At 39.5% G+C, this 23,182-nt stretch overlaps 1 protein-coding gene across 4 annotated transcripts in view; it reads left to right on the plus strand.

Moving 5' to 3' along the window:
• Positions 1 to 23,182, plus strand: part of afap1 (actin filament associated protein 1) — a 63,223-nt gene that overhangs the window by 32,524 nt on the left and 7,517 nt on the right. For all 4 annotated transcript variants that reach the window (XM_017430341.3, XM_025009130.2, XM_037976530.1 and 1 more), the window contains exons 4-12: positions 6,493 to 6,601; positions 7,620 to 7,831; positions 8,997 to 9,176; positions 15,104 to 15,190; positions 16,674 to 16,749; positions 21,231 to 21,383; positions 22,020 to 22,231; positions 22,387 to 22,532; positions 22,649 to 22,763. In XM_017430341.3, coding sequence (XP_017285830.1) covers positions 6,493 to 6,601; positions 7,620 to 7,831; positions 8,997 to 9,176; positions 15,104 to 15,190; positions 16,674 to 16,749; positions 21,231 to 21,383; positions 22,020 to 22,231; positions 22,387 to 22,532; positions 22,649 to 22,763 — 1,290 coding nt within the window. The remainder of the gene's footprint in view (positions 1 to 6,492; positions 6,602 to 7,619; positions 7,832 to 8,996; positions 9,177 to 15,103; positions 15,191 to 16,673; positions 16,750 to 21,230; positions 21,384 to 22,019; positions 22,232 to 22,386; positions 22,533 to 22,648; positions 22,764 to 23,182) is intronic.

Here is a 23,182-nt window from a genome sequence, read left to right on the forward strand (position 1 = left end):
TGGTCCAGAAGCATGAAATAATGGAGAACCACATACAGTCCTTTGAGGGGAGAAAGTTTCTGTTGGCTTTTCCTCTGGATATCAGTGGTGTTTTGGTTGAAGTGTTATTGTCCAGTGTAAGATATTTAAAGTTATCCATTTTCTACAGTCTTATCGATGATAATATTCTTTTGAGGTAATGGAGGGTTGATAATTATTATTTTTTATGCTTTACTAACATTAATGTGGAGATGGTTGACTTTGCACCACTGTGTAAACTGTTTGACTGGTACTCTAGAGAGGATTGCTCATCTATCAGTACAAAAATGGCTGTGCTGTTAGAGTGTCTGAGAAATTAAGTGATTGGTGAAGAACTGCTGCAGTCGTTGGTGTACGGTGCGTACAGAAAAAGGCTCCGTACACACCCTTGTGGTGCACCAGTGTTGGTAGTGAGTTCAAGTGTCATGGCTGTGCCCACCTGCACAGCTTGTAGTCTGTTAGGAAACCGTGAAAGATGTGAATGAAACGTGATCAGATGTTCAGATGATGTAGTTTTGGAGGATCAAGTGCCTTTGAATGGTTTTAAAAAACAAAGAAGTCCAAAAAGAGGATCTTGAAGGAGAAGGTGCAGCTGGCAGGCCCTGATGTGGGCTCTGGTTGAGGGGTTACAACTGACAGGATTAACTTGATAGTTGATAGACAACTAAAGGTGTGGTTAACCAAGTTCAAGGGAAGTCCCATTTCCTTTGAGCCTTTGAGGAAAAATGCTGAATGGAAATCGTTCTTGGCAGTGTCTTATCTTATAATGCAGTCATATTATCTACCGCTGTTTAGTATTTTTCACAATATGCTGGTGTAGAATCTCAGTCATCCAGGAAGCAAAAACAAAGAGGAGGAGGTCTCACATTTCAGCTTTCTAAAACTTGCAATGGAGCATTAAGCCCGATACCCAGTTAGTTTCCCTCTAATTCACACCTTCATGCATGTGACCAAAACAACTCTCTTGTGAGACAGGCAAACAAAGATGTTAACAACGCTCCAGTGGAAGGAGAGTGACTTTAATCTGCATGTAAATCTAGGTTGCACAACAAAACCTCTTCTCTGCAGTTTAAAGCTTAGAACTCCACACTCTCCAGTTTTGAATTGAGAGAGCTCCCTGGATGGGAAGTGAAACATCTTAAACAACAGAATTCCATTTGTTTATTTTTAAATATTGGGGGTTATTTGTTTGTCAAAATCAACCATGAATACACTATATATACAATATGTTTCTGTATCCTTTAGATATCCTTTAGATGTCTCTAACAAGTCCCAGTGGGGCTTAAGAGTGTTTTTATTTATAGTATAGAGCCTATCCAATCCTTGTCAGAAGATCACAGGATCTATATTTATTCTTCAGGTTGTACAATAAAATTATTTTGTTAATTTATGGCAAAATGTTAAACAAAGATCTTGGGTGATCTGTTAGCACATGGAGTGTGTGTTGGGAATAAGTCTGAACTTTTTTTGTGTTTGCTAAGGTTGCTTGGCTGTGGCTGCCATTAAGCTGGATTGACTTGGAAGGTAAACTACTTGTAGATGCGCATCAAATGTTCACTTTCTGAAACTTTTATGAACATTTATGCAGTGGTTCATGAGATATATTGCTAAAAGACATGTAAACACAGACATAGGCAAATACATTGTCACCCACCTTTCGCCTTTCCGTACTTGGCAACAATAAAATTCTTACAATGCTTTCATACAGACATCAGGTTTGTAAACACTGAAGCTTTTCCTGATCCACATCTATGAGCCATTGCCAAGTGAAGTTGGTGTGTGTTTTAGGCCAGTTTATGGAGCAGATGAGGTTGATGAAGTTGGGTCTCTTTCTGGGATCCTGACAGAGATGCAGTGTGTGTGTGTATGTGTGGTTAGGATTGGGTCTGTATGTTTTAACTGCAGTGAATCTTCATTTGTCCCATTCAGATAAGTTGTTGGGGAATAAAACGGGGGGGCAAGCAAAATTTCTGTTCTTATCCATATTGGCATGCAAGCTTGTGTGTGTATGTTTGTTGGGGGAGATGGGGGGGTTGACAGTGTGTGCAAACATTCACAGCTCCGTGCCTGTGAGCTTAGAGTCACTACATAGCTGAGCAGTGGGATCACATTCTGAGCAGTGTAAAGTAATGCTTTTTGTAGCTCTCAGGGAAAATGCTTACCCTGACAGTTAACTTCAGCATCAATATTATTGGTAATATTGTTTCCAAACGGCTAGGAAGTCTCTGTAAAGTAAGATATGAAGCAGCAGTCTTCATGTCAACAAACCATTTCCATCCACACAATCAAGTCCAGTTTCACATCCGCTTTTCTCTGAGCAGACCTTGTGGCTCATTGTTTGACCCTTTCAGGCTTTTGTTCTCTTTGCTTCTCTGCCTCCCCCTCCTGTCTTCCTCTCCAGGGGGAATATTTTTCTCTCTTTAGGGCTGGTGTAGGGAGGAGAATGTTAGCGGTGCTGGAGTTTAGCAGGGCTGTGCATCCCTGCCAAGAAGTGAGTTCACCGAACTGCTGTTTCCCCCAAAGGACGTGCGATAAGGTTTCTTCCAGAGGTCTGGCCCTTCGCTCGTCTTCTAGATTGGGAAACAAAGAGAAATGGGCAGGATGGAAGAGGGGGATTAGCAAAGAGGATGGAGTTTATTGGCAAAGAGGAACTCTGATTTGCACAGGGAACAAAGAACAAATGCCTTCCAGGACTGTGTTGATGGCTTTGATACGGTTGTAAAAGACAAAGCTAAAATTTTGTTCTGTTGCAGTTATTGTTAAAATAAATGCTTCCACATAAAACTGTGATGTCAGATGCGTAAATTTGTGTCAGCTGGACGAAGGAAGAAAAAGTAAAGAAATATACCGAGTTGACTCAGGGAGTTACAACATTTCCAGTGGACTGTTGAAAACATGGTTGGTTGTTTATCAGTGTTCATCTTTTATCTTGAACACTTGTCTGCTCAGAAACTCGACTCTGTTACTTCATGAGCCAACTGCACCACTAAGTATCAAGTCAAACTGGGTGCTGTCTCAAGGCTGACTTCAAATAAAAACAAGCATTAGGTTCACAATGACTGGTGAGAAATAAGATTTGCAAGAAGCAATTATTTTCAAAGACGAGATGTGATCCTTTGTTAGTATATGGAGACTGTTTTGTAGGTGATAGAATATAACACAAAATAAATTTCTGTCTCTTCCTGAATAACTAACTCAATTGTGTCCCAAATACAGGAACATGCTAGGGAGGGCATATAGAGCATGGAAAGGGTACAGGAGAGCATCTCAGGGACATTGAAAATGGAAGGAAAAACTAATTTGTCAAGTACCAAACAGTGTAGCAGTGTCATGATTGCCACAATGGAGTGTTTTTATTTGTTTTGATACAGCCATATTCTAATAGGTCACTGAGATTGTGGAAAACATAGAAATGTCATCATCCAGGGTAAAGGAGGCTTTAAAAGATGGTCCTTCACTTGACACCCAAGTATGCTTGTTCATACAGATTTTTATTGCTGTCTATCATTACAGTGAGCGTCATAATTATGGCAGTATAAACATAATCCTGTATTTCAGCCTTATTCCTTTTATGAGTGTTACATGTTGGGAGAGCAGCAGGAGCTGGCATCACCTGAACTCAGGCACACAATTAGTTCAGACGACAACAATTGGTTCAAAGTGTTCCTTTTTATTATTAATGGAATATCTTTACAGCAACTGGTAAATATAATAAAGAAATCAAAGGGGTTTTCCATGAGAGGAAAAAATGTCTGCAGTTGGCACAGCTTGGCTTGGTCTTTCTGAAAAGAGCTTTGGAGCGGGCTTACAGTGCCGCCTTATAAGGTCTTTACAGCTTGACAACTTTTCATGCTCTTTGAGGTTGTCTGCTTCTGGCTTCCAGTCTATGGAGGCTTTAAGAATGAATCTCCAGAGGAAAATCTAAGCTTTTAATGGTCTATCAATCGGGTTGTGGTCAGCAGAGATTTACAAGCACCAATTTATCATAACTTACACTCGACTGAGGAAAGAATTCACACTCTTGCTTACATAGGGGGTTTTATACAAGTGGTTTGTATAAATTGACTACACAAACATAAAATTCAACATATTTTGTGAACAGTCTATCCTAAATTTTGTCTTGACCAAAAAAAAGCAACAAAAAAACAGACTACATACATTCTTCAGTCATTTAATCCTGTGGGGTAAAAATATGTAATGTTGCATCATTTCCGAAGTTACTGAAAATGAAACTGGATTTAAATTCATATTTAGCTAAATTTCACTTTGTAAATACCATTGACATCTAACAAGTCTACCAAATTGATTTCATTCCCTTTAAACTAGTTTTCTTTAAAGGTTCTAAATGGTACTTTATAGGCAAAAAAGCTGCTCGTGTATGTTTAATAAATCAGATTGGCAGCTATGGAACTGGCCACCAACCAGAAAATGGGCAGCCAGAGTTCACATAAAACTGCTGTCATTTTGTTAACTGTTTTCAACCCACTGACTTTACTTAAAGTTTTTTTTTAAGAGTATTATCCACTTCCACTGATGTTTTTATGTTATTATAACTAGAGACAGGAAAGGAAGCTGGAAGTTGTAGCAATGTTTAACACTTTAAACGTTTGTTGCTGTTTACACCAGCTCTGCTGAAGTTCTCCTCCTGAACAGTAGGTGGCACTAATGTTGATTGTTTTTGGGAGAGTTTTGTAAGCCTGTAAAATAAAAATAAAAAAAATCAGGCATTTGTTTACCATTAGCCTAGCCTGGACAAAGACTTTTTTCTTTTTTCCTCATAACCCTGCTCTATGGCTGATGTCACAGATGATGAGATTCTAATTATTAGACAGAACATCACGTCACAGTTGACTGGACTATCCCTTTAACAGGACACCTGTAGAAACAAACCTGCTTGATGACTTTATACTTCATAATAAGTGCTTCAGATTTTATCAGCGCAAACGGTAAATATTCTGAAACTGCATCAATTCATGGCTGCTCTACCAATTCAAGCACATTGTACACATGTGTGAATTGGTATGAATCTGTTGATCCTCATATCCTTCAAGGCCACAAGTCTGTTATATATAAAAAGATGAAACACCATAGTGGGATGCAGCCAAGTCAAAGACGGATGTAAGACTGTACAGTTGATCCCTTTTCTTGTCAGTACTGCAGACTGTCAAAAGTCATCACTCCCCCCAGCCTCTCCTGTCATCAGCCCAGCGATAACATTTCTTGAGTTTAGATTCAGCATCTATCCACACATTCATGTTACCTTTTTCATTAACAAACTAACTGCTTCAGTAGTTGTTGTTTAAAGGACCCAACAAAATGCAACAGTGCTGGATTGTTAAAGCAACTTTTGTCTCTTTTCCACACGCTGCCTATCTTTTGTCTCCGTTTTGCATGGACATATTCAAGAGAGCTGCACTGATTATATTATAAATGGCTTCTTTTAAAATATCCCTGTTGGAACTGAAAAACACAGCTCCTCTCTTAAAGAAACAAAAGCTACATATTGGCGCTAATGACTTCCTGTGTCAAAGCGCTGAAATTGGCTTCAGGCAGATACGAAGATAAATCTCTCATGATTGAAGTCACAACCTTCCAAAATTCCTCAAGATAAAAATCACTTTTATTATCCAGCTTTACGTTTGGTTTTGTGATTGCTGTAGAGCATTTCTTGGGATGGAAGTAGATTTATAGACACATTTATCTGTACATGTGTTGCTGAAAATGATGGAACAGAAAAGAGGAAGAGTTGGCGATGAAAGCAGATTAAACTGATGATGAGATGGCAGAGGTATGATTCAAGTCCAGATGACAAAAAACAAAAAAAGGAAAGTAATAAAAAACAGAAAATGAGCTGAGACTGAGAGAGATAACTGACTATTGTCAACAACGACAATACACACAAGCAAAGGTATGAAGAGGCCAGACAGATCCCCTATTAAACTAAATAATTGTAAAATATTAAGAATTCTAATCTCTTGCAGAATGGAAGTTTATATATTTTTGTTTGAAATAAAAGAGTTGAACAGGCCCTAGTTTGAACAGGCCCACTTCCAAAGTAGACGGTTGTCTTCTAAGAACCACTCCAGTCTTAAAAAGTACGTAGTGGTTCATGCAAACACTTCTTTAAAAGTTTTCACAGCCACCAATTTTACATTGCACAGTTATTCTGTTTTAAGTTATTTGAAATTCCTGCTGAACAATCCACCAGGCTGCACTGGAAGTGGCGAAGCCTGCTGCTGCTGCTGCTTTTTGCGCTTACAACAGAACTCTGTGTAAATTACTGTCATGTGAAATTGACAGTGGTGTAAAGATCTGTGAAAAAGTGTTGACATTTTTGAGACTGGAGTTGTGTTTAGACATGAGCAATCTTTACTCCTAGCTAAAGAAATATATTTGTATCTTTTGGCAACATGTTCAAATTATTGGCCATATACTTGTATATGTTGTACATTAAAGGAACATTTGTCTCTGTAGGCTCCAAACAACGGCCCTCCTCCGCTGCCCACCTCCTCACTTCCAGAAGGATACTATGAGGAGGCAGTTCCTTTAAGTCCAGGAAAGGCTCCTGAGTACATTACCTCCAGTGAGTAAGAGGCTTATTTCAGAAGTTTCATTGCCCTCTGCCGAAAGGCAAAAGGCAGGCAATTATATTTTTGCTTGTCTGTGTGCATGCATTTGTGTCCGTTCACAAAACATCTCATGAGCCCCTGCACAGACTTTAATGAAACTCTCAAAGTAATCACTGAATGTACAAATACAACTGATTAACTTTTAAAGTCAACCCAATTCAAAATGGTCACCAGAGCTCATCAACCTCAGCAAAGACACAAATGGCTATAGCTTGGTCAATGTTACAGATCTTGAGCTGAAATTTGGTGCGGTTGTAGGTGAGCATCATCTTCAACACATACTCCAAGCACTCCACATTACAAAAGATTTTTGCCTAAACCTTTAGCAACTAGAAGCACTCTGAGTGCAAACCTCCACAAAGGCCACAGTGAGATTAAAAATTAGTGCGATCTGGATCATAATCTGGATCAGCTCCAAAATGTAATCCATTGTTTTTTGTGACAACCCCAACATTTCCTGAACATTTCATCCAAATTTTGTTCATTAGTTTTTCCTGATCTTTGCCAACAAACAGACAAACCAACGGACACAACCGAAAACAGAACTTCCTTGGCGAAGGTAATAACTGTAAAAGATGACTCTTTATGTCTGTTAGCAAAATATTTCATAAACCACTGCTTGGATTTTATTGAAACTCCCAAATAATCATTGGATGTACATGTACAACTGAATAACCTTTGAAATCCACCATTATCACATGAGATCACACAATGTTATTTTCAAGGTTTGACCAAATTAGCCTTAACGCTCTTTTTTTCCCAACATAAACTGATCTTAATCTAAAAGTCTGACAGAGGGTGTATGGATTTCTTCAAGTAAATGCTTGGCCTTTAATATATTGTACAGCTTCATGACTGTAAAACTGCACAGTGTTCAAGGATTATGTTGCTAAAGACAAACAAATCATTTCTAAAATTTCATCTTTACTAGAATATGAAGAAATAAAACACAGATTTTGTATGTTTTCTCAGATTATGACTCTGATGCCATGAGCAGTTCCTATGAGTCGTATGATGAGGAAGAGGAGGATGGGAAGGGCCAGAAGATGCACATCCAGTGGCCATCTGAAGAAGCATCCATGGATCTGGTGAAAGATGCTCGGATCTGTGCTTTTCTGCTTCGCAAGAAGCGCTTCGGCCAGTGGACGAAACTTCTGTGTGTCATCAAAGACAACAAACTACTGGTAAGAGATATTTGTTGGTTGTCTATTTCAATACTTGTACCTGTGGGACAGTACGGTGCTAAAGTCTCGAGCCAGACATCCTTGCAATCTTTTAAAGTGAATTTAAACAATATTTCTCCAAGCTTCTGAAGATTTTTTTTTTTTAATATTTGGTCTTTGTTCTTCCAAACATTCACGTCTTTTAAACCCATTATCAATCCTTGTATCACATCATTCACAGATAAATTACATTTAACCTTCCAAACACTGTTCTTTAAATCATTCATTGAATACCTAAAAGGTATTCAGATTTACCTAAATCCTTTACAAAACTTTGTATTTGAACAACTTTGGGATTCATCAACGGTTTGTTTGCTGTCACGTGTTGAAGTTTTTCTAGTCAAGAAGGCCATGCCATGAAAATATGAATGTTTGACCACCTAAATCAGGGTAGAGGTCTGTGTTTTCTTCACCCAGAGTAAAGCAACACATTTGGGAACAGTGTCTGTGCAATGCTCCACTCCTTTTTGGATTAAAACAATTCCTCAACTTAGACTGCGGGTGATATGTTTGCTAAAAAAAGTGCATTTAAAAAAAGAAGTGGGCATTTTTAAATTAACTAGAGTAAATGATTATTGCTTTTTGTTTGCTTTTGTTTTATCCTTATGGAAAGGAAAGTTAAAATTATAACAAAAGACCTAACACAAGATTGGAAACATGCATCTGCTCCTTTTACCGATTTATCTGTTTTTTGCCAAAGCTTCATCAGAAATAGTTTTGGTGGAAGTGTGATTATCAAGAACCTGTCTGTGAGGTAGAGAGATGGAAAGAAAAGACCAAAGTCTACCAAATTAAACCAGAACTGGATCCAAAGCCTGCCTCTGTGGCAAACAGTTCAATGGCCTTTTATAGTTTAGGTGGATGGATGATGTCAATAGAGAAGTACAAAAGTTACTGTTTTGATAGTCAATGCTGAAGCACAGTGGAGGCCCTGTCATGGTTTGCAGCTCAATTTTTATTATAAAAGAAACTATTATATTAAAAAACAAAAGTAAGGAAAAATGTGGTTGTTTGCAGTACTGTATACATTTCTGAAAATCATGAAAATCCAATAGTTGGGATTGTGTTACAGCAAAATTACATTTGACTTATCCAATTTAATTTCAGCCTTTTCCCTCTGCTTTAGTGTTACAAATCTTCTAAGGACCAGACCCCCCAGATGGAGCTCACTCTGTCAGGATGCAGCATCACCCACGTCCCCAAAGATGGCAAGAAGAAGAAGCATGAACTAAAGATTGTCCACCAGGGAGCAGATGCCTTGGTGCTGGCAGTGCAGAGCAAAGAACAAGCCGAGGAGTGGCTGAAGGTAAAACCTTTAAGTCAAAGCTACATTGCATTTACCTCTGAAGTTGGAACTCAGATCTGGAAATGATGTCACACTAAACTAAACCATGTGCTGGTGGAAAGGTAGAAAATCAGTGGGATTTGCTCAATGATGAGGCTAAATAATATTAACGGCATCAATACACCTACCTGAGATTAGGAAGTTTTCTAAAATATGGAGAACCACCTGTGATTCAGTTGTATGGTTATAAGTTTAATTGACATAACATAACTGACTGGTTCAGACAGTATAAGTGTACAGTGACTGAATTAATGCAGGATCTCAAGGCCAGACCTTACTATCACAAAGAAAATGTTAACCTCTGTAAAAAGTTAGTTTCAAACCTGAAAAAAAAGATAAATATAGGCTGTTTTCATAGATCTGTTATGTGATGTACATGAATTGCTTTTAAATAAGCCCTTGAATATGGACCATCCTGTTCAGTTCCTAAAATCTTATGAGAACCCTTACAACTGTCGTCACTAAACAGCTAATATAAAGTACTTTGTTCTCTTCAGGTGCCTTATTACTAACAGGTACCTTAGGACTGTGTGGGACCAGTTCAGTCTTTATAACCATTTGAGGTACCATTTGGTTTTCACACTGTTGGTATTGTGGTGGTTTGTAGTCATTGCAACTACATTTATCAGGACTTTTTTGAGGTCCTCCTTCAGAGTAGGAGCTTTTGTATTTAGCTCAGTAAAGATTTTTTACTGATATAAGGAAACATGATTGGTTCAAACATAAATGTATGTGGAGTGGCCCAGCAAATAGAACCCTATTCCTCCTCCAATACTATTAAAACTTTGTTCTCATCGCTAAAGTAAAAACTACTTAATCGTTGCTGCTGTCTGCTATGAACATGTGCAGCTCAAAGTTTGGCTCTTAAAAATTCTTCCTCTGAATGTTTGTAGCTTCCTTTTTTAAAGTCCTGTAACACACAGCTACAACTGCAGAGTCAAGTCAGATTTATTCATATATCACTTTTCAGCAACAAGACAATTCAGAGTCAGTCTTCCATTGTTGTTGATGGCGAATAATGCTTAAGTGACATGGTCTGTATGTGGTGCTGTAATGCTGCTACAAAAGTATACCAAAAACAAGAAACAAGGCAGGAACACAAGATGATGCTCTCGAGTCATTGGTTAGATTTAAAGTGGGGCTACGATGTCAATGTTTTCAAAAAGTTCAGTTTTGGCCGTCTACATGGAAATGCAAGGATGGAACCCATTTTCAAGAAAAATAGCTTTAGAGCTCCTGAAAACACTGTTTCTATGTGGACACAAACCTGAAATGATAAATGATAGATGTTCCTTGTGTGGCCAACTCCTTAGTCCTTATACCCCCTACAGAGTCCTTAGAACTGCACGATTCAAAGATTAATTGACGAACAGTGGAGAGCCCTTACAGGAGTGGAACATTAAAAATTAGTTGTAATGTTGGTTATTTAAAACAAACCATACCAGGGTGTGCTGCACATTCTGTAGGTCAGTAACACCTTGTTCATATCTTTGTTTCAGATATTTGTGTTTCAGTTGTTGGTGCAGTAAAAACAGTTGCTCTGTTTCTTAAAATAAAAAGAGGTTGCACCTCTGAATGAAGTAGAAGGAACCTTTTCCTGATATTGTTTTGCTGTTTGGTTTTGAACAGGTGTTTCTGCTGTGTTCCCTCTGATGTGAAGATGTTTGCTTTAATCCTTCTATGATCTTTCTTCTTCTTTGTTTTTCTCCTTTTGTTTCTGGCTCTTATCTCCCAAGTTACATTCTTTTTTTTTGCTCTCTGATCTTTTCGTCTGGCAGCCTGTTGTACAACCCCCCCCCCCATCCCCCTCCCAGGAGATACTTTACAAAGCCCCAGTACTTTCTGCTCTTTGACTCCTGCATCTACCAGTTGTTAGAGCTCTTGTGTGTCTCCAGTGTTTCAGTTTCAGCCTGAAGAAAGCCTCAGTTGGTCTTTTGTTATCAAAGCAGCTCCCTCAGCCCCCCACAGCCCCCCTCACCTCTGCTCTCCTGAGAATCTTCTGGAATCCATTGTTTGATCTTGCTTTGAACTCTATTTTAAGCTCTACTTTAACAAGTTTGGCTGTTGGTATTCTTGTAATTATTTCTGCACTTTAGACTTTCCTGCAGATTTTTATTTTGTTCTTTTATCTTAATGCATTAAATGAAAAATACTTTATTTGATTGATTGGAATACTAGTCGTATTGTTGGCAATGTTTGCTTGATGCTTGATGCTTGATGATCTAACTCTGGGTTCATGGCAGCCAGATTTAACCAGTTTGTGCTTTTCGTCCTGATTACATTACTCGTTCCACTCAGTAATTAGTCATTGTTTGTTGATCGGTGTGTGCAGGTAATCCAATTGGAGCCAGAATATCTGCAGGCCCTTGCAGACAGACCCATGAAAATATACAAACCTCTGTAGAATCCAAACTATGGTAACGCCTGCACGAATTGTTTCTTGGCTCTTGGCGTATATTCAGTCAGCTGCTCAGATTGAAGAAGCATGTTGACCTGATAAGACCGTGGCAGCCTCTTCCTCACTCATGCAATCACTCTGCTGTTTCTGGTTGCTCCATCGATGCGCGTGTAGTTCATCATGTTGCTGCAATCGGCCTTCATCACATCCAGCTGACACACACCCTCTTCTACAAACCAGCTGATGCAGGGTGGTGTAGCGTTGGTGTCTTAAGTCAGTATCTTACTGGGCTGCGACCGTTGGAGACTATCTAATAAACGGTGTTCAGGAAGGAGTCTCCAAAATGTCTCAGCATGTTTAAAGGTTCTCAATTTCCTTGTGTGAGTTGGAGAGGCTCTCAGCTTGAATTTTGAACACGTTTAAAACACTTGTGAAACAAATTCTTTCTCAGAATATTTGCAAAGTTGTTGTGAGCTTCTCAAGCACGTCTCAGATTCTTCTCAATTTAGTTTCTGTAATTCTAAAGCGTTAATGCTGTATTTTATCACCTGCACTATGACAGAAAAATACTCAGGTCTCAAGACTGCGGCTGAACATTTGCCTATTTTCTCACAATTTTAAGTTGCAAACTAGTTGTTATTTAGTCTCCAACAGTTGCACCCTTGTCAGATACTAGATTTATTCTGTGAAATACCGAATCCCATTGTCCTTTACTTTTTTCAGCCTTCTTTTTTCCTCCACATCTTTTGTTTTTCGTCCACCTCCCTGGAGCTCCTCTTCTGCCAAGAGGCAGAAAACTTTAATAACGGTCATTCTTGAATTTCATTTTAATGATTTAGATAATGGAAATAGAGCTTGTTTTCCTCCGCCCAAGTGAAATAGTGTTCATCAGACAGAGATGGGGGGTGAAAGGAGGGAAAAATGAGGAGAGAAAAAAGACAGTAAAGAGAAAAGGCAATGGGAGAGGAGCGGAGGACGATGATCCGGAGAGAACAAAGGAGGGTGAAGTTTGGAGAGTACCTGAGGCGTTCCAAAGACTGCTAGTTACAGTAATGACTCTCCCAGACTCTGTCTGCTGACGATGTGTTTATGGAACACACATGTCCACATCGTGTCCTGACTTCATCCTCGAAGAACCTTCCCGCTTCTGCTTTTTAGAAACGTGTCGACCTCTTTCTGTTTCATTTTGTTTTGTTGTTTTTGGAGATTTTTTTTATCTGCTGCAAAATGGCCAATGTTTTTTTTTTTTTTTTCATTTATTTTTATTTTGCAAAGAAGTTTGTAAAAAAAACAAATACAAATGAGTGTAGGGCCTTATTGCGCCATATCTCAAGTTTGCATTCAAACACCCCTCTGAGGCATCATAATACTTTCAAATTGAACTTTTTGCAGATGTGTGCTTTAAAACGACACAAACAAAAGTCAAACTAGAACATTTCTAATGAAATGTTGAAGGGCATCAATGCATCTGTTGCCTGACATCTCAGCACCAATCAACTTTCTTCTATGAGGCCCATTCAGCTCACGTCAGTGAAACACGCAACCTGTATGTTTAACTGAGGTGGCAAAACATCCTTTGCTGTTAGTTTATCACATTGAGTGGTTCCTATTGCAAGCAAGTAATTTCTCACTAAAATCTTCAAAATAGTTGTCATGCTTAACAAAAGCCTGTACTACTTGTTAAAAAAACAACCCTTAAAGCAGCTGCTACTCTTCCACCGCATCCAGGAGTCCTGTGTTAAAGCAAGTACAGTCTTGATTTACCAACACTCTGCTAGGTTTCTGTCACAAACATAAGTTACAAAACACGTGGTAAAGAAGTCATTTATAATAAAAGTTTTATTTGCTAGCAGTCTAGCATCAACAAACCCCATCTTGGTTGAAGCTAGATTTCTTACTGACAACACTCCCCAACTCAGCAATCATAAGTTTCTGAGGTTTATTCTATTCAAATAAAGACACAGTGAAGCATGGCGAGGGATGGGAGCCTGTGAGCCAGCAACAGGTACCAGCCAGGTGTAGACACCATCCGTAAGAACACCAGTGAACAAAGTGTCAAGCATACCATCAATGTTCATCCAGGACAGAGTGAGGATATTTGGCTGCCCATTCTCCAGTCTATTGCTCTCCTTGAGGCTCATGTTTGTAGTGCGTCCTCTCATCACCTGGGTAACGTGCCTATTAGTCCTGTGTCCAACGATAAATTGATTTTTAAGATGTGGGTCACCCCTCTGCCTGAATTAGACTCCAATCTGGACTTGGCCGCCTCATGTCCCTGACTGCCTCTGTCCTAAAAAGTGAGGTCGTGAGGCTAGCCGAGGTTTTGGCGATGGTGGCGCTTGGAGGTTTGGCGTGTGGGACAGCGTCTTGGTGACCCGCAGTCTGGACTCAAACCTCAGAACTCAAATTCTAGTGTGGTGCGATGGTCTTGCCTTGACTTTTGCTGAAGAATAATATCTACACAATCAACCGTGAGTACTAAAACCATGCTAAATGCATGTAGCTGTAGGCAGTACATGGCAAATTGTCATCTGGAATGCAAAACGTTTGCCAAAATTAGTTTTTTCTCCACTTAGGGCTTTTCCAGCACATGGATTGTATAGTACAGTTTCATCTTGTACAACTTGTCTCTGTTTTGTTTCCTGCTGCAGTAACCCACTTAGATACCACCCTTTAAGTATATCAGGTTTTATAAATGCCAGTCTGTGAAACCTTGTGAAAATCAATAGATCACATTGAGTCTGTTTTAGTCCTCTGAGCTGAGCATGCACTGGTGAGCTGAGACCAGAACTCCTTTCTAACAGGAAGAACCCGAATCCATCAGAACCAGACTTGGGAACAGGCAGCCATCTGTCTTATCCGGCTGAAAGCTCAGAGGACAGGACACATAAATGCTGGACCAGGAGTACTTTTTTCAGAAAAAGAAGATGAAAAATAAAGTAATATACAAGTATTAGCTGCTTATAAAACACAGCAACAACATGTCAATCATCAGTTTGTTCTTTTTTATTAAAAGTCATGTTTAACCACCAAAAAGACTTATATTTAGGTTCAATTTGCTTTGTAGTGCACATCAGACCCAGATATTACTCCAGCCAAACTCTTACAGCTATACAGTACAGGATAGTCTCTGTTCCCACCTCCCCCCCAGCCTCAGAGTCTTTTGAGCCAGACCCATGGAGCCACAGCCTGTCATTTCCCCCCACCAAACCCAACTATGCGCCGTGCAAGCCAAAACCAATGAGCTGAGGATGCCTGTGCAGCCGGAGATGGATCAGAGTGCTTGTGAAGATGATGTGGGAAAGTTTTTTGTGTTAAAGAGTGCACTGACTGACTTGTTCATGTCCCAGTTTTCTCACCGTTCATCTATCCCTGTCACCACCAAGGATCTAAGGCCCTTTTCAGACCTGGCACTAGCGTCGTGTGGACTTTTCTTTTTGTTGGAAGTAAACAGCAGCAACGATAAATAACCTTTCCTCTTGTTTTCCAGGTGATGAGGGAGGTGTGTGTTAACGGGAGTGCAGACCTGGATGGGGCAGGATCTGGATCACCTGTGTACAAAACTGAACTGGAAAAGGTAGAGACAATACACACTTGACTATATATTCTAATATTTTTCATTTATTATTTTAATATAATCCTAATTCCAAAAAAGTTGGGACATTGTGTAAAATGCAAATAAAATCAAAATGCCATAATTGGCATTTATTTGCAAAATAAATCTGTCTGTAAACATGTAGATCTGAGGAGAGCAGGTGCTGGAGGATTTGGAGGGATGTTGTCCCATTCTTGTCTGATGGAGGTTGTCTTTGCTGAATTTTTTTGCTACATGATGCGTCAAATGTTTTCAGTTGGTGAGAGGTTTAGACTGCAGGCAGGTCAGTTCAGCTTCTGGGGTCTTCTACTATAAAGTCATGCTGTTGTAAAGGATGCAGTCTGTGGTTTAGCATAGTCCTTCTGAAATATGCAAGGCCTTTCTTGAAAAAGACACAATTTGGACGGGAGCAGATGTTGTTCTAAAAGCTGTGTATACGTTTGTGCATAAATGATGCCTTTTCAAATGTGTAAGCTGCTTATGCCAGAGGCACCAATGCACCCTAATACCATCAGGGAGGCAGGCTTTTGAGCTGTGCGCTGATAACAGTCCTTTTCCTCTTTAGAGGATGTGGTGTCCATGGTTTTTAAAATGAATTTCAAATTTGGATTCATCTGACCCCAGAACAGTTCTCCTCTTCCCCTCAGTCCATCTTAACTGAGCTTTGGTCCAGAGAAGACAGCAGAGTTTCTGGATGGTGTTCACATCTGGCTTCTTCTCTGCCTGATAGAGCTTTAAGCAGCATCAGTGGATGTCAGGGTGAGCTGTGTTTACAGACAGTGATCTGTGGAAGTGTTCCTGAGTCCATGCAGTGATGTCCAGAACAGAATCACACCTGTTTTTACTGCAGTGGCCCCTGAGGGCCCGAAGATCACAGGCAATTTTTTATTGATCCTTTGTCCTTTGAGCTTAAAGATTTCTCCAGATGCATGAAATATTTTGATATTATGAACTGTAGGTGAGAAATACTCAGCCTTCCCAATTTTCCGTTGAGGAATTTTTCCACTACTTTTAGGTGCAGTTTTTTTGCAGACTGTTGAAGCTCTGCTCATCGTTTCTTCTGAGATATTTAGTTTCTCTAAAAAGTTCTTTTTATACCCAGTCCTCTTACTAAATTGTTGCAAAATAATGTAATTAATCGTAAAATGCCCTGGCAATTATTTATTTGTACCACTCACTATTACAGCCTTGTGTTGCTCCTGTCCAAACTCTTTTGAGATGTGTTGCTGCATAAAATTCTGAATTAATTTTTTCCTAAAACTGCTACAATTTCTTAGGTTAAACATATTCTAAACATCTTTACTGTGTTCCACTCTGAATAAAATATGACTTTGAAGTTTGTAAGTCATTGCATTTGTTTGTATTTACATTTTCCACAACATGCCAACTCTTTCAGAATTGAGTTTGTATATGATGTCCTCATGTGTCCCTTCTCTTCTTTTACTTTACATCCTGCTGCTATCAGAGGACATCATGTGACAGACCAAGCTCAGATGGAGAAGCGACCCACGAGAATGGCCACAGCGACAGCAAAGATCAAGGTGAGAGTAATGTGGAACTTTTTAATTCACAGCAGGACATGATGGAAGATCATAACACTCAGCTTTAAAGTGTCAAATATCAGTCCGAACATAATGTGTTTTTTTAAGACCCTGTCTACACTAAAAATGCTGTTTATTTTCAAAATAAACAGATTTCTTTGCCATCAACACTTTACAACATAAAGCTATCAGACAGCATTTTCCACATGCATGACACATCAAAAAACCAACAAAGAACATTCTTAGATTCTCCCAAAACTTCTGTTTTCCTTTTGAAACTGTTTACATGTGCTTCTCAGTTCTAAACTATTTCACCACATGATCAGAGTTTAATATCAACAGGATCAGGATGAAGTGAGATAGATGCTGAAAAAACAGCAAATAATGGCTTTTTTACTGTTTAGGTTTCTGGGGAATCTTTTTGGATGGGTTTCTAAAAATCAGATTTTTTTTCCCCCCATAACCTCAGTTTGCATATGGACAGGAGGTGCAAACGCAGCAGAAAAAACTATCTGGAGTAGTGTGTTTGGGGCCTCAGTGGTCTGAGCTCACATCATCAGATCCATGGTAACCGAGACTAAAGAGTACAGCTGAAAACTCCAAACAAAGAATTACTACAGTTGTAGTGTGAGATCCTTGAATGGATAATTGGTCACTTTGAAGTTGGCTTCAGTTTAGAAGTTATGAATAATTAATCTTGCTTGTTGTAGATTGCTTCTTGAACAACTTCAGTTTGGAGAAATTAAAATTTATTTCCTACGGGAATGATGAGCTAATGGCTAGTGTGGATGGGAACAAGACCAAAGTGGATGCTGCCAACTTTAAACAACTCCAGTCTCACTCCTCTTCTTAATGGTTCATGCAAAGACTTTTTTATAAACCTCTATGCTGCCACCAACTTCACAATACGCTGTTGTTTATATAGAATTTTTTTTTTTTTTTTTGCACATTCAAATAACAGCAGCAGTGAGAGGCAACATTTGTAGTGAAAATTATATTTCTGCAAAAATAACCATGTAATGACAAATTGACAGCTGTAAAAGATGAAACTGTTGAAATTTTGCAGACTGAAGTTGTTTCAAGATGCCAATATTCTCCCCTGGAAGTGGGTCCACTCTGACTAATCATTATTAGTTTACCAATATGGTCCAAGTGGGCCCACTTCCAAAGTGGACTGCTGCTGTCTTAAAAACTTCAGTCTTTAAGATTTCATAACAATTCACGCAGACCTCTTTTAAACTTATACACAAGCATCAGTTTCACATTGCACCGTTATTCAGGCAGAAATAAAAACATTCTAGCAGGAAGTTTAATGCTGCAATAAATTGTTTGTAAATCACCCAACAATTCTAGTTAAATAAGTGTGTAATCAGAAGTTTATGAGAGTGTAAAGGTTTAGGTAATATTGTTAGCAGGAACCGCCATAAAGGTTTAGAAACTGAAGCTGTTTTAAGATGGCAGCGCTCCACTTTGGTCTTATTGTGTTTGTTGTTCGCTCTTAAGTCCTGTCAGAATTAAACTCTGAATGACCTCAGTTATCTACAACAGGTAAGATATTATTTGCAAATAGCTTTTACATAGAACTTAAGGATGCTCAATGTATTAATTTAAACTCCTGCAAATGTTCCTGTGTTAAGGTGAAGATCAGCACTGAGGCAGTACCTGCATTTTGAACTGCAGCTGTTCAGTTAGTAGTGGGTGAATCATATCAGAATTAAAGGCCTAGCATTACTTGAAGGAATGCATATTACCCGTCACCTTTCATGATGAGTGGTAACCAGTTTGGTCAAACGTTGTAAATGACATTATGCATGATCTCATGTGATATAGCGAGATTTCACACTTTGTGTTCACGATCAGAGTATCTGCTGAGGATGAATCTCAGCTACTACCACATCAAACTTTAGCTCAGTTTTCATAAATTTGTATGACTTGTATGTTGTCGTGTTGGCAAATGTAGATTAGCTGTGGCAGCCATCTTGATTTGGGTTGTGAATGTGTCTGTATCTAATGATTACTTTCGGAAAGTTTCATTAAAATAGTCCAGTGGTTCCTGAGATATTTTGTTAATAAACAGTGTTAACTGTAACTAGATTGTTGCACAATTTGCTGCCCTCAGAGTATGTGTTAGTGATAATGCCAAGCTACTACCATGTCAAATCTTAGCTCTGTATCTGTAATATTAGTGAGTTATGGCCATTTAGTGTATTCTATGGTCACTTGGCTGTGGGCACCATCTTTAATTGGTTTTAGTCGTAGATGTACATCCACTGATTACTTTCTGAGCATTTCATTAAAATCAGTCTAGTGATAATGAGTGTGTCTCTGAAACATCAACAGCTGTTCACCTTTTTAAATTGGATTCTGAAATGACAAAATAACATCCGCCTGTCTCGTGTAATCTGCCTCATGATTCAGGGAGGACTCTCTCCAAGCACTGGAGAGGTCACCTTTGAGCAACAACACATAAAGCCTGAAAACTGAGCGGACAGGTTTCTGTTCCCGGCAGCAACGGGCTCCCTCTGCTGAAAGCACATGCCAAAACAAAGAGATACTGTCAAAACAAGCCATGATTATTTACCGTGCATTCGCTCCGTGGGCCAGAATCCTCTGGGAGACAAATCTCATTTCTCTTGTCAGCTCAGTTATTTGACTTGTCAGCTAAAATTTAACTCCCTTTTTTTTCCTCAGTTCTGATTGGTTGGTTTGCACAGCTTTTGGTCTGAAAGTGATTTTCTAACAGCGGCTGATGTGAAGTGTGGAGCGGTGATTGATGGATTTGATTGTGTAAGACGTGTTTACATCTGTGTGAAACTACAGGGAGGGCAGAGGTGCATCAGCAGTCATCTCCCCGGAGAATCACTGCTAGTTTTAACCAAAGACAGACTTTTTCTAGCATTGCGATCTCAGGTGATATCACAAGATGTCACGCTCAGAGTATGTGTTGTGAATGACTCTCAGCTACTACCACATCAGATTTTAGTTCAATAGCTGTAAAACTGACTTAGTTATTTACAAAAATGCAAACTGTATAAGACGTGTTTAATACTGTGGGAGAGAAGAGTTTGCAAACATTTAAAGTACAAACAGCTCAAACTCCTAAGTTGTCTAATATGTGGTTAAAATCTCCAAAAATTGTCAAGCTTAAACTGTTGATTATGTAAAAACTGTTCCAGTCATCAAATTGCCAGTTCAGTCATCTACTGTTCAATTTTCTGTGACCCGTTTAAACGTTGAATGATGTTTCTACTATAAAGTCTGTCTAATCTGTAGAGCTCCAAAGAAAACTGGGTTTTACCATTTGTTTTTACCAAAGTCCCATCGTTGTCAGTGGTGAAATTTTTCAGTTTTTGTGAATATTGTCTGTCATTCAGTGCATTTTTACCAAAAGTCAAAGCACCCTGTTTCCAATTGCACTGTGTGAAGTATCTTTTCTGTGGGTTCTTTTATTTTTTTATTTGCTTTCAAAGCTGTGAAAGGAGTAGCGAGTCAAAAATGGCGACAGAAACGGCGTCACTGCTTCCAATTATTCTTCCTTTTTATATATATAAAAAATCTTTCAACTGTTTCACATCTGTGTCTGTTTTTCACCTCAGGCCTGAAACTATGTGTGGTAAGAGCGTTCCCCAATTAGAGCAGAAGCCAGTCAGTGAAGGAGTTTGAATGTCAGAAAGCGTGATGTTGAAACAAAAGGCCGTCAGTGACAGAAAATGCTGAAACTAACACATTTCTCTGATGGTACAATCTGAAGCCTGAGAACAGGCCACATTCTTACACGCAATCATTTTGTGCTGGTCTAGGGTCAGTTCAGACAGTTGGTGTGACATAAACAAATAGGAATGCTTTATTATCACATATATTTTCACATCCGTGCTTCTTCTTCTTTACTGTCAGCTTTTTCTCCTTGTCTTAAACGGGAAAAGTTTTTTTTGTTTTGTTTTTCATAATTCTGAGACACATACACACACGAATGTCTTCTCTAAGACTGGAACTAAGCACAAACCACAGGATCTGCTCAGCAAATAGGTCAGAGATTGTTTTTCTTTTCCTTGTACTCAGACGTGTACTCCCTCCCTCAGATTGCGTCTCGTCACTCGTCTTCTTCTCTGTCTTTATAGGAAGTAGGCCAAATGAAATGATTGCATTTAGGCTGTTGGGGGTGCTTGGGTTTAAGAAGAACCCACAATGGTCTGATTAAACTCTGAGCAACTGATTATAAACTCATGGCTTTGTTTATAGAAGCATCCAGAGTTGCTCTTTCTCTTCCTTCTTTCTGTTACAGTGCTGCAGTTGTCTGCAGACAGAACTAAATCCACATAACTGAGGATATAAAATGTCTCCTCCGTATTTCCCCCTGTTTAGATAATGCCAGCGGAGCTCATTAAGTCAACCAAGGCGTTATCGTGTTTTACGAATCCCTTCACCCTCCCCGTCACTGGAATGCATGAGTTGCAACGTGTGTCCTTTTGTGTGTTTCTCAGGAAAAGCAAAGAAAAACTCAAAGTCGGAGCAGAAAACTGGGACTGTGGGGAAGGGAGCCAGCAAAAAGATCACCAAGATCATCGGGCTGGGGAAGAAGAAGCCATCAACAGATGAGCAGACTTCATCTGCGGAGGAAGACGTGCCCACCTGTGGTAAGACGGGTGCCTTAGAGCTCAGCATTCTGGTTTCATATATAAATAAACCATGGCATTTGACATACTGTATCTCCTGCATAAAAGTCTATATTATCCATTACACCAACTAAGCACACATTATGAATAAAACCACTGTCTGCTCTTATGAAGACACAACACACAGGTTTGCTTCCCTATTTTGTTACTCAATTAGGCGGCCATGGTTGTGATAAAATGTTCCCATTAGAAATCAGTTTTAAAGAAAACTGGCAATAAAAAAACATTAAAAAATGTTTTTTTTATTTTATTTTGGCTCTTTGTGAAAATTTGCTTGAACCCCTGAGTTCAAAGGTCACGCAGCTTTAGTTAGAAGATCATGTGTAGTTGAAGAACCGTTCTAAGATCTGTAGATACTCATGGGAAATTGAAGCAGTGAGTTTGTGGCAAAATCTTCATGAGTGCTTAGGAACAGGGTTGTTTCCATCATATTCATTTTTAACATTTTCTTTAAAATATTGTTGAAATCTTGTCTCGTTCTCATGAGCTGTGCATATTGTTACACCCCTACTCACAAAAAATAATTTCCTGTGATTATTTGACCCTGTTGCTTCTTCTCTGAAGTAGGATTCTGACTGTCTCTGCTCTGACCGACAGGCTACCTGAACGTGCTCTCCAATAACCGCTGGCGGGAGCGGTGGTGCCGCCTGAAAGATAACCAGCTGCTCCTACACAAGGACCGGGACGACCTGAAGAGCCACGTCGCCTCGCTGCCCCTCCGAGGCTGCGAGGTCAATCCCGGCCTCGACCACAAACACCCGTTTGCCTTCCGCCTGCTTCGCAACGGCCAGGAAGTGGCTGTGCTGGAGGTGAGCTGTTGGTTTCAGCTGTTTGAATCAAACTGTCCGGCCGGTGAGAGGATAATGATAACGTACTAACCAATCGGACCTCAGCTTCCTTTGTTCTTTGGGATTATTGTTGAAGAACGCTGACAGTAATGTTGTGTGCTCCTGTTCACATCCAGGCCGCCTCCTCCGAGGAGCTGGGTCGCTGGTTGGGGGTTTTACTGGCTGAGACTGGCTCCACTACAGACCCAGCCACCCTGCACTACGACTACATTGATGTGGAGACCACGGCCAACGTCATCCAGTTGGCCAAGCAGTCGTTTTGGTGGGGGCAAACATTTTCTCTGCTTTGTTTCTCTCCGTCCAACACCTGGCGCACCTGCCGAGTGGTTACAGCTGTTATCTGCCTTGTGTTCACACTGGTTTTTGTTGTTTCTTCAGCTTCACCAGCAAGCGTGCCATCTCTCCCAGTCCGTACCGGGAGAACCCAGTCAACGGCTACGCCTGTCCCTCTGGTATGGCTCTGCACTATGACGATGTGCCCATTAATGGAACGGTAAGAACACGCGGGACAAACTGAAGGTTCTTCGTCACACGGAGGTTCAGATCAGAGAGCGGTGGCTTTTTAATGTCTTACATTAACAACACTAATAATCTGTAACACTGCCTTGACTAACTACAAATGCATCTGTCTTCCTTATAATTTTTTACTCCTTTTTTATTTCCTTTGCATCTTTTTACTTTTGTCGTCTTTTTGTTTTCAATCTGTTTTCTTTTCTATTTTTCCTTTCCTTTTCTGTTTTTCTACATTTTTTGTTCTTCTCTTTTGCTTTCTTTTTTCTATTCTTTCATGTTTTTTCTCTCAATTTTCTTTCGTTGTCCTTTTCAACTCCCTCAATTTTCTTTTCCTCCTTTGCTTTTCCTTATCTCTCTTTTCTATTTCATTTTATTTCCTGGTCATTTTCCTCTCCTTTC

This window comes from Kryptolebias marmoratus, linkage group LG7 (genome assembly GCF_001649575.2).
Source record: "Kryptolebias marmoratus isolate JLee-2015 linkage group LG7, ASM164957v2, whole genome shotgun sequence".
NCBI classification, from domain to species: Eukaryota; Metazoa; Chordata; class Actinopteri; order Cyprinodontiformes; family Rivulidae; genus Kryptolebias; species Kryptolebias marmoratus.